The following is a 13,511-nucleotide window of genomic DNA, read 5'->3' as shown; positions in this document are numbered from 1 at the left end:
AGCACACAGAGACTAGGTTTTCCCCCAGTACGCAGCCTGAGATAACTAGAGCTTGCAGGCAACTGGAAGTGGAGATGCTGTGGGTCACTGTAAATTATGGTGAGAATACATGCAAAAAGTAAGGTTCTCAGAGTCAGGCAACGCCATTAAAATAAGTGGTATATCAGGAAATGAGGGCTCCAGGACTCAGCCTCACTGCAACCTTGTGATGTGAAGCAACACTCTGCAGCACCCATCGCATATACCATCAGGCTCACAACTTCAATGCGTGACTTTTTAAAAAATCAAGACTCAATGCTGGAAATTCTTAGCCTATAGCTGTCATCTTAGTCACTTTAATTGTCGAGAGGACAAATGCCTCTCTTATTGGCAGGACTTCTGGGGGATATCACTCAGTGGTATCTGGAAAGCAGCTCTGAATCCTTTCTCAAATGAATAGCCCGATTAAACTAGTATCACCTATCAGGGTTCTGATATTGTACCTCTCTGTGGTGAAATCTGAGTAGCTACAGTTGTGGCCCATTACAGCAAAAGATTTAAGTCTTTATTTTACTATTTAGCAAGCACCAAAGAAAACCTTCCTTTCACTGGAACTTCCTTTAACACCCCCCCACCCCCCAATACCTCACTTCCCTTGGAAGTGCTCCTACGTTGCTTGCTTTTGCAAACCATGTGGTGCCAACACATGTCAGATCCTGAGGGTGGTCATTTGGCTACACGCCGTTGCTGTCTTATGCTGAACAGCTGGCATAGGGAGATGTGTTTAACTCTGGGGGTCCTCTCTCTGATCCACGCTAAAGTCAAATTCACTCAGTAACAGAGCAAGCTATTTCCTGCCCTAATGGAATGACAGAGCGCTACTGATGGAAAATGAGCTGATGATGTTTTATCTTTTGCCAGCATCCCCCGACAGCCAGAAACATAAATTGAAATGCTTAAGCCAAGCCATATATGATCCCCCTCTTTGAAAAATAAACAGAAATCCTGAACAGGCATTATGGAATCTCAATGGCAGAGTCCTGGGGTGTGATTTGGGGCTTGATTTGTATTTTCTTGGGTGACAGCCCATCTGGTCATCTTTCCTTTGGCCCATAAATGCTCCTTTGAAAGGCTCCCATTCCTCCAACAGCTTAAGTTCTCCTCTGAGCCATTGTGGAGGGAAAGCAAATGGATGGTAGGAAGGTGCTCAACAGTATTTTGTTCAGACTGAAAAAGGCCCATTTCCAAATGAAACAAAAACAAATAATCCTGCCTTTACAACAGAGGGTGATTACAGAAAACCCCTTTTCTAAAGCTGCAGGCAGCCAAGAGCCCTTCATTTCTCACTCCTGTGCATGGCCAGGAACTCAAATCCTCATGCCCTCTCCGAAGACAGACCGGTCACGCGTTTGCATTATGAAATAGCTTTCTCGGCAAGAGTTACAGAAAACATAGCTGTCCCTGGGAGACAGAGGGGAGGGAACTGTCATTATCTGAGGCTGGATTTCATTAATGTGGCTGACTGATGAATTGCTTTCCTGAACTACGAACTGTACTCGAGGACTAACGTCTGCTGTGCTGAGGACTCAGCTAGTTACTAGTAGTTAACCAAACATACTAGGAAAAGGAAGCAAAATAGTGCCAGGTCCTTACCTGGTCCCTAAAAAGTGGCTCTTTTTTTTTACAAGCACATTTTGGATATTTAAAGTTTTCCAGATTCAGTGCATCACCCAGGAAAGTATAGCATCTAGTTACTTGATTTGCCAATTCGAAAAAAATCACAAATTTGTGAAAACAATCATTCACATGGAATTTTATGTGTAAAAAGTCAGGTAGTCTAAGAAATTACTTTTGAAAATCTGGCTTCATTTAAAATGAAATATTTTAGGTTTATTAAAAGCACAGATTAATTCCCACACCTTATCCTAATGGCTAATCATTCCCCTAAACTGCTGAGAAAGAAAATACAGGACCATAATGACAGTATGTATGAGAAAGAGAGAGAAAAAATGAACAAAGTAAAAAAAGGGCATGAGCTAGCATCAGCAATATGCTGTATGATGGACCTAGTTTTACTTAACAGTCTTGCACACATGAAATGAAAAAAGAAGCAAATAGAATAAACAGTGAAACAGTAACCTGGATGTTCTGATTTCTCATTATAGTCAAAGCTCGCTCTTTAGATCTTGTCTAAAATCATAACTAATGTTATCATTATTGAAATCACTTCCATTTCATAAACAAATAGAACTAAAATTAAAATCCAAATTTGATTAAAAAAACATTGTATTACATGCCTCCTATGACATACCTGGACAATACTACATTAAAACTTTTCTTCAAACAAGCCAGTTGAAATTCAAGGTGCACCAATTCTTTAACTACATTAAGGCTGAACTAAGAGAATAAATGATGAATCATAAAATAGGAATAGATGTAATTTTAAAAAAACCAAACTTTTAAGCAAATAAGTTTAAAGTAACATAGATATCCCCTAACCCAGATGGAGGAGAGAGTTATCATCCACCTGCTAAATTCTGCTGAAAGATACACGTTTTTAACACCCTGTGAAGCTGCTCTGCCCTGAACAAATGCTTTCCAAGTCAAGGAAAAGGGCCTGCTTACAGCTGTATTTATTAATCTTGACCCCTGTCTCATACTCTTGACCGAGCCATCTCTCCAGAAAAGCTGGATCTGCAACTACTGTTCACCTGAAAGCCTCTCTGTAGAAATGCATACACAGCCAAGCTCATAAAAGCAACGCAGTGCTGTCAGAAGCTTCCCTCCCCAGTAAAGCGAGGGCCGTGTTTATTTGTGCTGCCAAGCAGACAGTATCATGGGGTGAGGAGGGCAGGAGCAGCACAGGGAGGTTTCTTTACACGTGATATTAACCCGGCAGCTGCTGCATTTTTAAGAAAAGAAGTTTTGTGCGTTGATGAATCAGCAGAAGATGACAATGACCTTGATAATGGAAATTGTGGGCATGCAACCTGTCCACAATCACCAGTAATCTTTACAGCACACAGACGTCAGAGGACCGGGCAAATTTGGAGGCGCCTCTTTCTAAATTAGACATCATTAGCAGCCGTCCCTTTCTTTTACGGATTGATCTAGAAGATCAATGATCTACTTGGTCCGTTCCCTTCAGTCAGGCTACCTGAAGGAATTCTTCCACTGGAATTGCCTGCCACAGACCAGTAAAGATATCCAGTTTTACTGTCAGATGTTCTTGTGAGAATTGGGTTTAAAAATTATTAAAATCTAAAAAGTGACAACAACAAAAACAATTGTGGGAACAGAACTGTGCCTGAAATGCCTGGCTTTTTGAACTGGGTCAGGAATCTGTGACCTAAAGTGCTTCCTAACATAGTGGTATAAGGTTACAAGTAGGGAATGTCAAACATGTCAGGAATCACCACATTGCTCTCAAGCATAATCTGTGAGGGACAGATATGATGGGTAACACTGCAGCGGGTCTTTCTCAGATGATGATCCTTGAGCACAGGGGCCTTGGGCTGCTGAAATCCACAGAAAGATACTTAATGATATTAGCAGGATAAAGGCGTCATTTTCATTTTATCAGTGGGTAGGGACAACTTTTTTGCTAAGCTAACATATAAAAAAGGACTTCAAAATTAAATAAAAGGATAGAGAAAAATATGTGAGAGCCGCATGTAAAAAGATTCTCATGCAGTTAATTCACAGGAGATGCAAAGATTAAATTTTATTTAAAAAAACAGGACTTAAGGCATTTTAAACTAACACTTGTGTGATTATTGCTACCATTTCAACTCTAATACTTCTTGCAGTATTTCTAATTAAAATATTGCAGTACCTGATAGTGCCCAAGAGACGCAAACTGAAATAGACTAGACAGTGTCAGGAAGGAACTCGAAACATGTTTTTCTTTCACCACTTCTGAGCCAACTCCACTTGGATGCAGTTTGAAAAAAAAAAATAAAAAAACCCCACCACTAAATTTAGGACTGAAATTATAAAGGGACCCAAAATAACCATTTGGAAGTCGGGAATCTCAGAGGTCTTTTAAAGTGTGTTGGAGCTGGTTCTCAGCTGTATTACTGCAGTTTTCCGCTGATACAATTCCTGTGAAATCAAGTCAACTAAGTTTCACCTGCCTAAAAGCGAAGTGGTGAATCAGAAGCAGGGGTTTTAACCCCAGTGTGTCTTCTTAACACTTCAAGCATAAATCACGAGGCTTGAAGCCAAATAAATGGTTAGCAATCATTCAGTGCTGAGGCATGCAAACAACATTACTGGGGCTGGTGTTTATTGGTGCTCTTAAAACATGTTTAAAATTAGAAACATAGGCCAAAATACAGTTTCATTCCATGGAACTGCTCCAGATTTACAATAGTGGCATGTACATACTCACTCCAGGTTTATATCAAGATCATTTAAAGACTAAACCAAAGTCACTGAAATCAATGGAAAAACTTTCAGTAGATTCAAGAGGCCTTGGATCAAATCCTACCAGAAGTATTTGGCTCAGTGACATTGCAAGGTTTCATACTTTTTTTCTTTTTTTCCCCTTAATAGCCCTTGTAGAGCAAATTTGTTCAGTCAGGAAATCAAAGCACAGTACCATGCCAGTCACAAAAGCTCAATCTCTTTTCTCAAAACAAGTCTATATTCTTTATATTCCATTACTCTGCCCCAAGAAAATCTGGCATGAAGGAAGGTGATCATTTTGGTTATTCATGACTCACAGTAGAAAGCAGCTTTTCTTTTATCCTCTTACAGTGAGTTATAACAACTTGTAAATCTTGATTTTTTTTTTTACAGAGCAAGACATATTTCACCATGAGAAACGCATCAGTGTTGACACATTTAGCATCCATTAAGGAATTATTTTTATGAAATTATTTTATAGCTCATAACCACAATACAAAAGGTGCAGAGAAGCCTTTTGAAATCAAACATAAAAGCATAAGGAAACAAACAAGGTGTGCTACCTAAGATGCTAGGAACAGAATTCTATAATTGCTTCTCCACAACTGCCAAAAAAAGCTGAGTATTCATTTCACATGAATAACTGGAGGCAAAATTTCACTATAAAAATCAGTGAAAGGATCAAATTTCAAAATATAAGATGTACTATATCAAAGGAGATCTGTGGACACTATATGCAGGTGTTCTGCTTCTGCTGGTGACCAGCTCTACCAGATGCTTCAGAGGAAGAGGCATATCACGCAACTATTGAACAAGCACAATTAAAGAAAGTTTTCCTCAAATATCTTGTTGGCTTGTGTTTGATGTCTAAGGTGTTACAGCCTTATGTTCCTCTACTTATCTGCTCTTATAGAAGTGGATATTATCTTACATAAACAACTACCTTTTCTTTAATTCTTCTACTAAAATAATAACCCTAGAATTATTTTGTAGATTAGTCTGAAATCAATTTGAAAACAGCACAAAATCCCCGAACTTTACCTAGTTTTCAAATAGTTGCTTTTCTGATTCATCAAATATTCTCTGGTTCTTCTATTCTGAAGGGATAAATAGGGACCTTGGTTCCCTCCTGTCCATGATTTCATATAATCTTCACTTACAGGCTGCACTTAAGTGTCCTTTTGAAGAACCAAATTATTTCACCTCTACTTGGCCCAAATGACACACAGGTCTCCAAAAATGCTAGCTGCAGTTAAAAGTATAGTTCAGGAAAAAGATGCTTTCAATTGTCACTGTGTCAGACTGGCTACCCCTGCCAAGACACAAGTGCGAGTGTGTGCATGTGCTGAAAGCTAGCTTTACATTAACATTCCTCAAAATTTCCAAAACAGGGGTCATAGCTGAACTACCTTTGTGCTCCAACAACACTCAAGAGCATGACAATATTTAAGATCATTACGATTGACTGCAGTTTAAAGCCAGCTGAATTGCACAGGAATTCAAAAAAGGCACACAGCCATTTTTGTCCCTTATTTTCAGGACCAGCGCCAATAAGCAGAAATCTAAGGATCAGGGCCATACATTGGGACAGGCTTCACAACTGGCATGTAAATAACGTTAAATCATTGATCTCATTACTCTAGCTCTGAATTTTCATTCCAGAATCTAATTTGATTGCTTTCATTGCTCAGTATTGTAGAAATGAAAACTGGAAATGCTTATGGTGCTTTCTAATCTATTCTTCTGCTAGAACAGGATTCTTTCTTAATACATATACTTGTATACTTTCAGAAGTCCTGTTTTACATCAGTCATGCACTTGGGAAAACATTCTTCTCCTTTGGGGACTTCTTCCTAAAGAAACACATCTCTATGGTAGGAAATCTTCCCTGCTTTGCAGGAGAGGTAACTTACTGCTGCCATGGAATTGATACGGTCAATGTAGTAATCTGGCCAGCTGGTAGCAAGCTTGTTAGGATCTTCTTGTTCCTGAAACAAAAAGTTAAAAAAGGTTACACAAGAAGCCTTTACAGGATGAAATGTCACTGCAAACCCACCTGGGATTCTTCACTGCGCTGTACTTTATTGTGGTATCTCCCCCTGTATTCTTGTATAATGCACATAGATGTGTGGCATTTATTACAAACATTTCTGAAAGTGTAATGTTAGCAGGGTCACCATGGTGTGTCAGATAAAAAGAATCGCCTTCAGCTAAGGTTACTAAACACAGAATAATAAAGTTTGATGGAGACACAGCTACCTTTGGCATCTAAGCAGTAAATCTCAGTCCCTTAAACATACTATGTTTCCAAGTACAAGTGTAGCCCATTTACAGATAACAGGTTTACATTTTGTAGCTTTATATTGACAGATCTTATAAATTATTTTGCCTCTCTACTGCTAAAGCGACAGTGGGATTCACCAGGAAAGAGGTTTAACATCTGCTATAGAGAAAAAAACCTCAAGTCAAGAAACCTGAAAAGAAGCCAAAAGACTGTCTCATTTTGACGTGATAAGCCAAAAAGAGGTTTAGACTGGACATGAGGAATCATTACCGAGAGGGTGGTCAAACACTGGAACAGGCTTCCTAGGGAGGTGGTCGATGCCCCAAGCCTGGCAGTGTTTGAGAGGCATTTGGACAATGCCCTTAATAACGTGTTTTAGCTTGTGGTCAACCCTGAAGTGGTCAGACAGTTGAACTAGATGATCACTGTAGCTCCCTTCCAACTGAAATATTTGATTCTATTCTAAAAAAGTTAAGTACAATCTCAGAACATCCAAAGGAAAAGAACAGCATCCCCTCAATTACAATAGCACCAGTATTAATCCTTCTATCCCTACCTCCCAAATAATCCACCTGAAAGCATCTTCACTAGACTAAGCTCAACTTCTAAAAGACCTGCCCCTACAGAGGAACGAATTCTTTCTTGTTTCTTGGCTGCTCAGTGGAAATGAAATTTCATTCTAATGGGTCTATTTATTTCGAGATAGGTGTAACAATCACTAGCAAAACGAGGATTGGTTTCTCGGATCCTAATCTCCCATTATAAAGACTTCTAGCGTATCATAAGCGATTAAATCACTTGACTTATCGTACGGATGTCCAAAGATGTACGAAGACTCTGTGGATCTCATCAATGTTGTCTGTGTATGAATGCTTATTCATACTAGAAAAGTTATTCTGGAAGATATACGGAACAATGTTAAATGTGTAGGACTATCAGAGTACCTCAGCTATTCTACAACTCTTTGGTTTAGAGATGAGAAATAGCTCTACATGCTCCCTGCTGAGTCACATTCAGGAAATACCTTTCTACCTGACAAATTCCTGCCAGGCTACATACACATGGCAATAATTCTGCACAAATCGAAGTCTTCATATTTAGAATTAAAAACAAAATCACAGCTGAGACCTGGATCTTCCCTTCCCCTCTCTTTGTTCCACCGGTCTTTCAACACTAAAGGAATATCTTCATTCACGAGAACAATGAAACAGCTTTGTTCCCATCTAGCAAAGGACTGCAGTACAGACACATTCTAGACAGATCACCACTCTTTATTCAGCCCTTGCATCCAACCAAACAATTAAGAGTAGAAGGTTTAAATAAAGCATCATATAGTAGACTACCACTGTATGAAAAGTATGAGAAGCTGGCAAAGTGGGAAGAGATACCAATTACATCCACAGCTGCTATGCACCCACCACCTCACAATAATAAATGGTGCAATTAAGAATAAGGTGACCTTTCTCAAATTCAGTGAGAAGTTCCGCTGCTTTTCCTTACTTCCCTTTCCAGGCCATAATCAGCAGCAATCCAATGGACACGTGTTATTGGTAGACTGCCCTTCACTCTCCCTTTTCTGTGTAGAATACGTGGTGGCAATCATAACCCTGACAACAGTTTCACACTCTGCAGACCTTAACCTCCCGTGCAAAAGTCAAAATATGACCTTGCTGATGGAAAAATAAATGAAAACATACAATAGATAAATAGAGCATTATTTTTTATAAGATAATCTTATCCTCAAAGAGAACAATAGAAATGGAGACCTAATCCAGAGGTAGTGAAGTAAGGTCATTCTGCAGGGAAACAGGTTGAGCCACCAGTCTAAAGTGCAAGGTGTGCTCATATGCCCTTCTGAAATTTTTCTCTGCATAGAATTATGAAAGTGCAAGTGACAGCTATAATTATTTGCAGAGTACAAGTAACAAGAACATTGTCAGACCAGGGAATATGTATGTTCCCTGTACTTTTCCTACCTCCATTCTGAACTCCAAAAAGAGAAAAACACATGCAAATTAAGGACTGTTATATCCCAAAATAAGCTACGATACTTTTTCTCCTTAAAATTCTTCAGGGAAAAAAAAAACAAGTATAAATCCTGTACTGCCGCAACTAATCTTTCTGTATGTCTATTTTAGACAATGCAGACTGAAGAGCATCAGGATAGATAAACTAAAAAAACAGAATTTTGAATAATTTCCTACCTGAACCCAAACAGTTAGAAATTTCACAATCAGAACCAAGGTTAAGAAGACTTTGATGCCCTGAAGTATATCTGTATACATGGCTGGCTCAGCAAATGAAATAAGGTCCTTGGTGTTGCCTACTTTTGATCATTCTCCTTTCCCTACAAATTGGTCTGAACTCTGAGTTTCTTATGTTTTGGGTTTGTTTTTAATTAGAACTGGGAGAAAATTGGTTTCAGTAGAATACAGCAAGTGTAAGCTTTTTTCCCTGAACTAAAGCCCAGACTGAAGCTGTACATTGCTGAGGTTAAACTTTTAGCAGATACTCCACTATGTAATCCCCCCTTTCTGAAGTTGTTTTGGCCCAGAAGCATATTAAGCAGAAAAGTCCACCTAATTTCAGTCGTCCTCTACCCTCCTTGCTCAGACCAGAATTTTATGGATGTCAATGTGTGTTTTACTTCATTAGAATAAATGTGATTATGTACTTAAAACCTATTTCCATTATGAAGCCCTAGAAAGCTACTTATACTTGGGATGAACATACAGATTTTTATCCAGCCCCATGAAATCATTAGGTGGCACCGTGTTATTTATAGCAATCACCTGGGCAACATTTTCAAAAGAGAAAGTTCACACCTAAAGCATCAGAGCCATTGGGGGAAAAAAAAAAAAATTGCCTAAATTATGTGAGTTCTGCCCATGGTAAGAAATTTCTGTACCATGTTTCTTCTCAGAAAGGGGAAAGTCAAAAATGGAAAGCAATTCAGGGTGTGGGGTGTGTGTATGTGCGTGTGTGGGGGCAACAACAGGGTGTTGGGGTTTTTTGTTTGTTTTGTTTTTAATATCTTCAGGGTTTTGACCCTCAAATAAAACATCAGAGAGACTTTACCCTCTGGCAAAACCCTTCCCTGGCTCCAGGAGACACAGAGAAGGGGCGGGGGGGGGAAGCCAAACCAAAAAATAAGGCCCTAATATACAAAGCCACATAGGTATCAAAAGCTGGAAACAATAACCCATCTGTATAAGGGAAAACATTAGCTGAAGGAATCTATTAAAGCAAAGCCTTCTTTTAGCTCCTTGAATAGTGTAAATATTACATTAAAAAACAGACGTCAGCTTGTGGACTTTATAAGGGGCCATATCATTCTTCACTGGAGTAACAACTATGTAACTGCTGTGAAAACAGGATCTTGATACTATACAAGCCTGCAATATAGCCAAAGTATTATATAGGCTTTGACACTAATTTGGACAGGCTCCATGCCTTGGTGGAAAGTGGAACTTATGACTTCATCCCAAATAGGCCTTAATGGAGTTCTGCAAATATCTGGACCATCTGAACCAATCAAAATTAAACAAAATAAAACAAAGTATTGTGTGCACAGCTCAGCTGATCCTGAAAGCCTTTTTGCAAATCCTGGGAGACCCGGTCCATTGGGCAAGCTGTTCTCTAAAGAGCTGAGACCTTTAGTAGCTGCCATGTCAGTGGGACAAGCATTTACGATACAAAGACTGCCATCATAACAGACCTAATCAAGAATTATAGACCACTGCCTTTGTTGAGAGACTTTCTACAAAGAAGTATCAAACACTAGTGTTACAGAAATCATGTGGAAATGCCAGATATTCATGGCCAAATGGGATCATGAGAATGAAAGATGCTGTTTATATGGTGGGTGCTTCTGTCAAAATAGTTTCAGTTTTGAAAGAAACAGCACAGAGAAAGTCTGAACAGTAACTCCCTGCACTGAAGCTCTTTTGTGGTGAGCACTGGGTTTCAGTTTCCAGTGATGACACATTGGTATTTCACTCTACACCCAATGGATGCCAAACAACGTTGAACAGTTCTCTAGAGTGTGTCCTCAAAGTCTGAGCATGTCAAAGCATTAATAGATACATTCACAAAATTACCAACTTTACAACGCTTCTTTCCTGCAGATGTAGACAGGGAGACATATATGGTGACATGACAATTAAAACTCATCCAGGAAATCACTGGCAGAATCAGGAACTGACACTGAATCCAGTGCTCTCTTATTTCCACCATCATTTATAGCACGTTGTATTTATGCAACGTAGACAAATCCTAACTCCCTGGGATCAGTAGGTGCTTGGCATCCCTGGGTGACCATCCATTACATGGACTTTGCCATGGGTACTATTGGGATGACATCTATTTATTGGCAACATGACTTCCCTCTCAAACTCATCTCTTCACAACTGCAGAGAGGTGACCTTACTGCTTTGCACTGTTCAGAACAGAATGGGAACAAGCCGCATACCTGCTACTGCAAAATGTGGATTTAAGATCTTTCCTGGGCAAGGAACCATGATACCATTCTTTGATCTCCTCTTTATATCAATCAAAACAGCATGCAAATGCAGATGAAAAATATGATATGAGGCTTCTGCAATATAAATTCCTGTTCCAGCTTGTTCACTGTATTGCGTCCAGACACTGCATGCCTCAGGTTTATACTTGGGTCACAAGAATTGCATTTGCTTGCAAAAGCTGCATTAAGGTCAGTTGGTTCTTCTCACAATAGCCTGCATGCATCATTCTAGTACCTCACAGAGCTGAAAAACAGGTTCTTTTACCTGGTGTGAAGGGTCAGCATCATCACCACATACAGTTCAGAAAATACAAATCATGGAGTTCAAGTCATTACAAGAAAACTAATACTTCTAAGAAAAAGTGAAATATATTATTTTTCATATTGAGTAAGTCCCTGTAGCTATTTTTTTCATATTTCCCATTAAAAGGCAATGGGAATTGGGATCCTGACTACAAGTAAGTGGAGATTTTTCAGTGATTTTTTTTTTTTTAATGCCAATTCACTGAAATTTTAACTTTTAACATGTCTTACATCAATTGAGATGAAAGTGTTGCTGGATTAAGATTGCTTCTGGATGAAGCCCTTCCACAACCTTCACAACAACAGCTTAGCTGGTAAGACGTTCATCTGAGATGTGCAGGTTCAAACTCGGTCCATGTTCTGTTTCAAAGTGAGGTGCATGACCCTTGCTCTCCATGTGAATATTCTGGCCATTATAAACAAGGTAGGTTTTTCGTTTGCTTGGAGGGTAGAAGATGGTTATCACTTGTGCTTCATATCCCACAAGTGCTACTCTTCTCCCTTCAGATGCTTTTAAAAAAGACCCAATTTATCACAACATCTGCTATTAATGATGAATACAATACAATCTTGTAACACCTTGCACTCTGCACTGTCAAAGGTCCTTAAAGAAATTCATGCATTAGGTTTTTCAGTCTCTCTTTCAGTGAGATCATCAGAAACAGGGAAAATGGGATGCGGACAATTACACAGTTCCCAGTTACACAGGAAATCTGTAGCACAGCCAAGAATCAATCCACACTGAAGTTGTGCTGCACTCTCATCCAAATCAGTGTTCTCCCTTTTTTTCTATGACTGACTTACTGACTTTTATTCACTTTGAGAAGTTCAGCTTTCAAAGAAACATTTACTTGTTCATTAACACACTGTCCATCCATCCTATTGGCTATATCTCAGTTCAGAGCAGCCAAAGCTGCACTTTCATTAAAAGACACAAAATGTGTTTGATCTGCTCTGGGATGAAATGCTAATTCAGAAATGGAGCTAAAATACATCTAAGCTTTTCAGACAGTTTACGCCTCCAAAAAGCCAACCATGTCCCAAGAGATGCTAATTTTGAAACAGGACAGACCACAGGACTGAGCCATTCGCTAGACAGATGTGGCCACTGCTCCATTTCTCAGACTCCATGACTAGCATTTACACAAATATTCTCAGGGTTTGGAGGAGGGAGCTATATCCAAGCCTTTTAAGCACAATTTATCCAGAGTGAGAAAAACAAACATTACTTCTCTCCCTGGAATTAAGCTATTGATGTGCAGATAATAATCCTTCTGCCACAAAAGCAGTCTACTGTATAACTTATTAAAAGGGAATATTCATTAATTACCAGCTGGAGCATGCAACTGAGGAGTTCTAATTGCCTCTCATAAAGGTCAGGCATAGCCATACATGCTTCCAGTTCACTGGATTATGACACAGGAATATTTTACCTAACAGACCATAGGGGTGGAGGTTTTTTCTTCTTTTTTTTTTTTTCTTTCTTTTTTTTCTTCATTTAGCCTGATCTCTGTCCTGCTGCCAGTAACTTGATAAACCTAATGATGACCTCTGATGCTGGTTACTAACCAGCCTTTCAAAGGAAGAATCAAAGGCTTCATATTATTATTTATATCACAAAATGCCTTACACTGCCAAACTGTGGAACTCACTGCCACAAAATATAATAAAGGCTAAAAGCATAAAAGTGAAAAAGGGATACATTTATGAAGGAGGAAGATTCCTTCTTAGAAATCTTTTCATAATACCGAGAGAAGCTTCAATGCTGCTGAAATTCACCAGACTTTAGAAATTAAAATAGACTCTACTGTAGCCTAAAAACTTTTCAATAAAGATAAATATATGCTTTGTTTTGAACTGCTTATTCTATCCATCACTTTTTTTTGTTTCCCAAACACCCATAGGTACAGAAATTCTAGAAGTTGTACATTGTATACACATGATGTGTCATTTCCAACCTCATCTAACACTCAAAACAACTTCAAATAAATGACTTCTAATTGGTATCAGTCT

General features: G+C 38.9%; 1 protein-coding gene across 6 annotated transcripts in view; it reads right to left on the bottom strand.

The window, feature by feature from the left end:
- Positions 1-13,511, bottom strand: part of DAAM2 (dishevelled associated activator of morphogenesis 2) — a 205,642-nt gene that overhangs the window by 74,146 nt on the left and 117,985 nt on the right. For all 6 annotated transcript variants that reach the window (XM_075749014.1, XM_075749017.1, XM_075749019.1 and 3 more), the window contains one exon: positions 6,303-6,377. In XM_075749014.1, the coding sequence (XP_075605129.1) occupies positions 6,303-6,377 (75 nt within the window). The remainder of the gene's footprint in view (positions 1-6,302; positions 6,378-13,511) is intronic.

This window comes from Balearica regulorum, chromosome 3, assembly GCF_011004875.1.
Source record: "Balearica regulorum gibbericeps isolate bBalReg1 chromosome 3, bBalReg1.pri, whole genome shotgun sequence".
Taxonomy (NCBI): Eukaryota; Metazoa; Chordata; class Aves; order Gruiformes; family Gruidae; genus Balearica; species Balearica regulorum.
The sequence above is the reverse complement of the archived record's forward strand: the minus strand, read 5'-3'. Positions and strand labels throughout refer to the sequence as shown.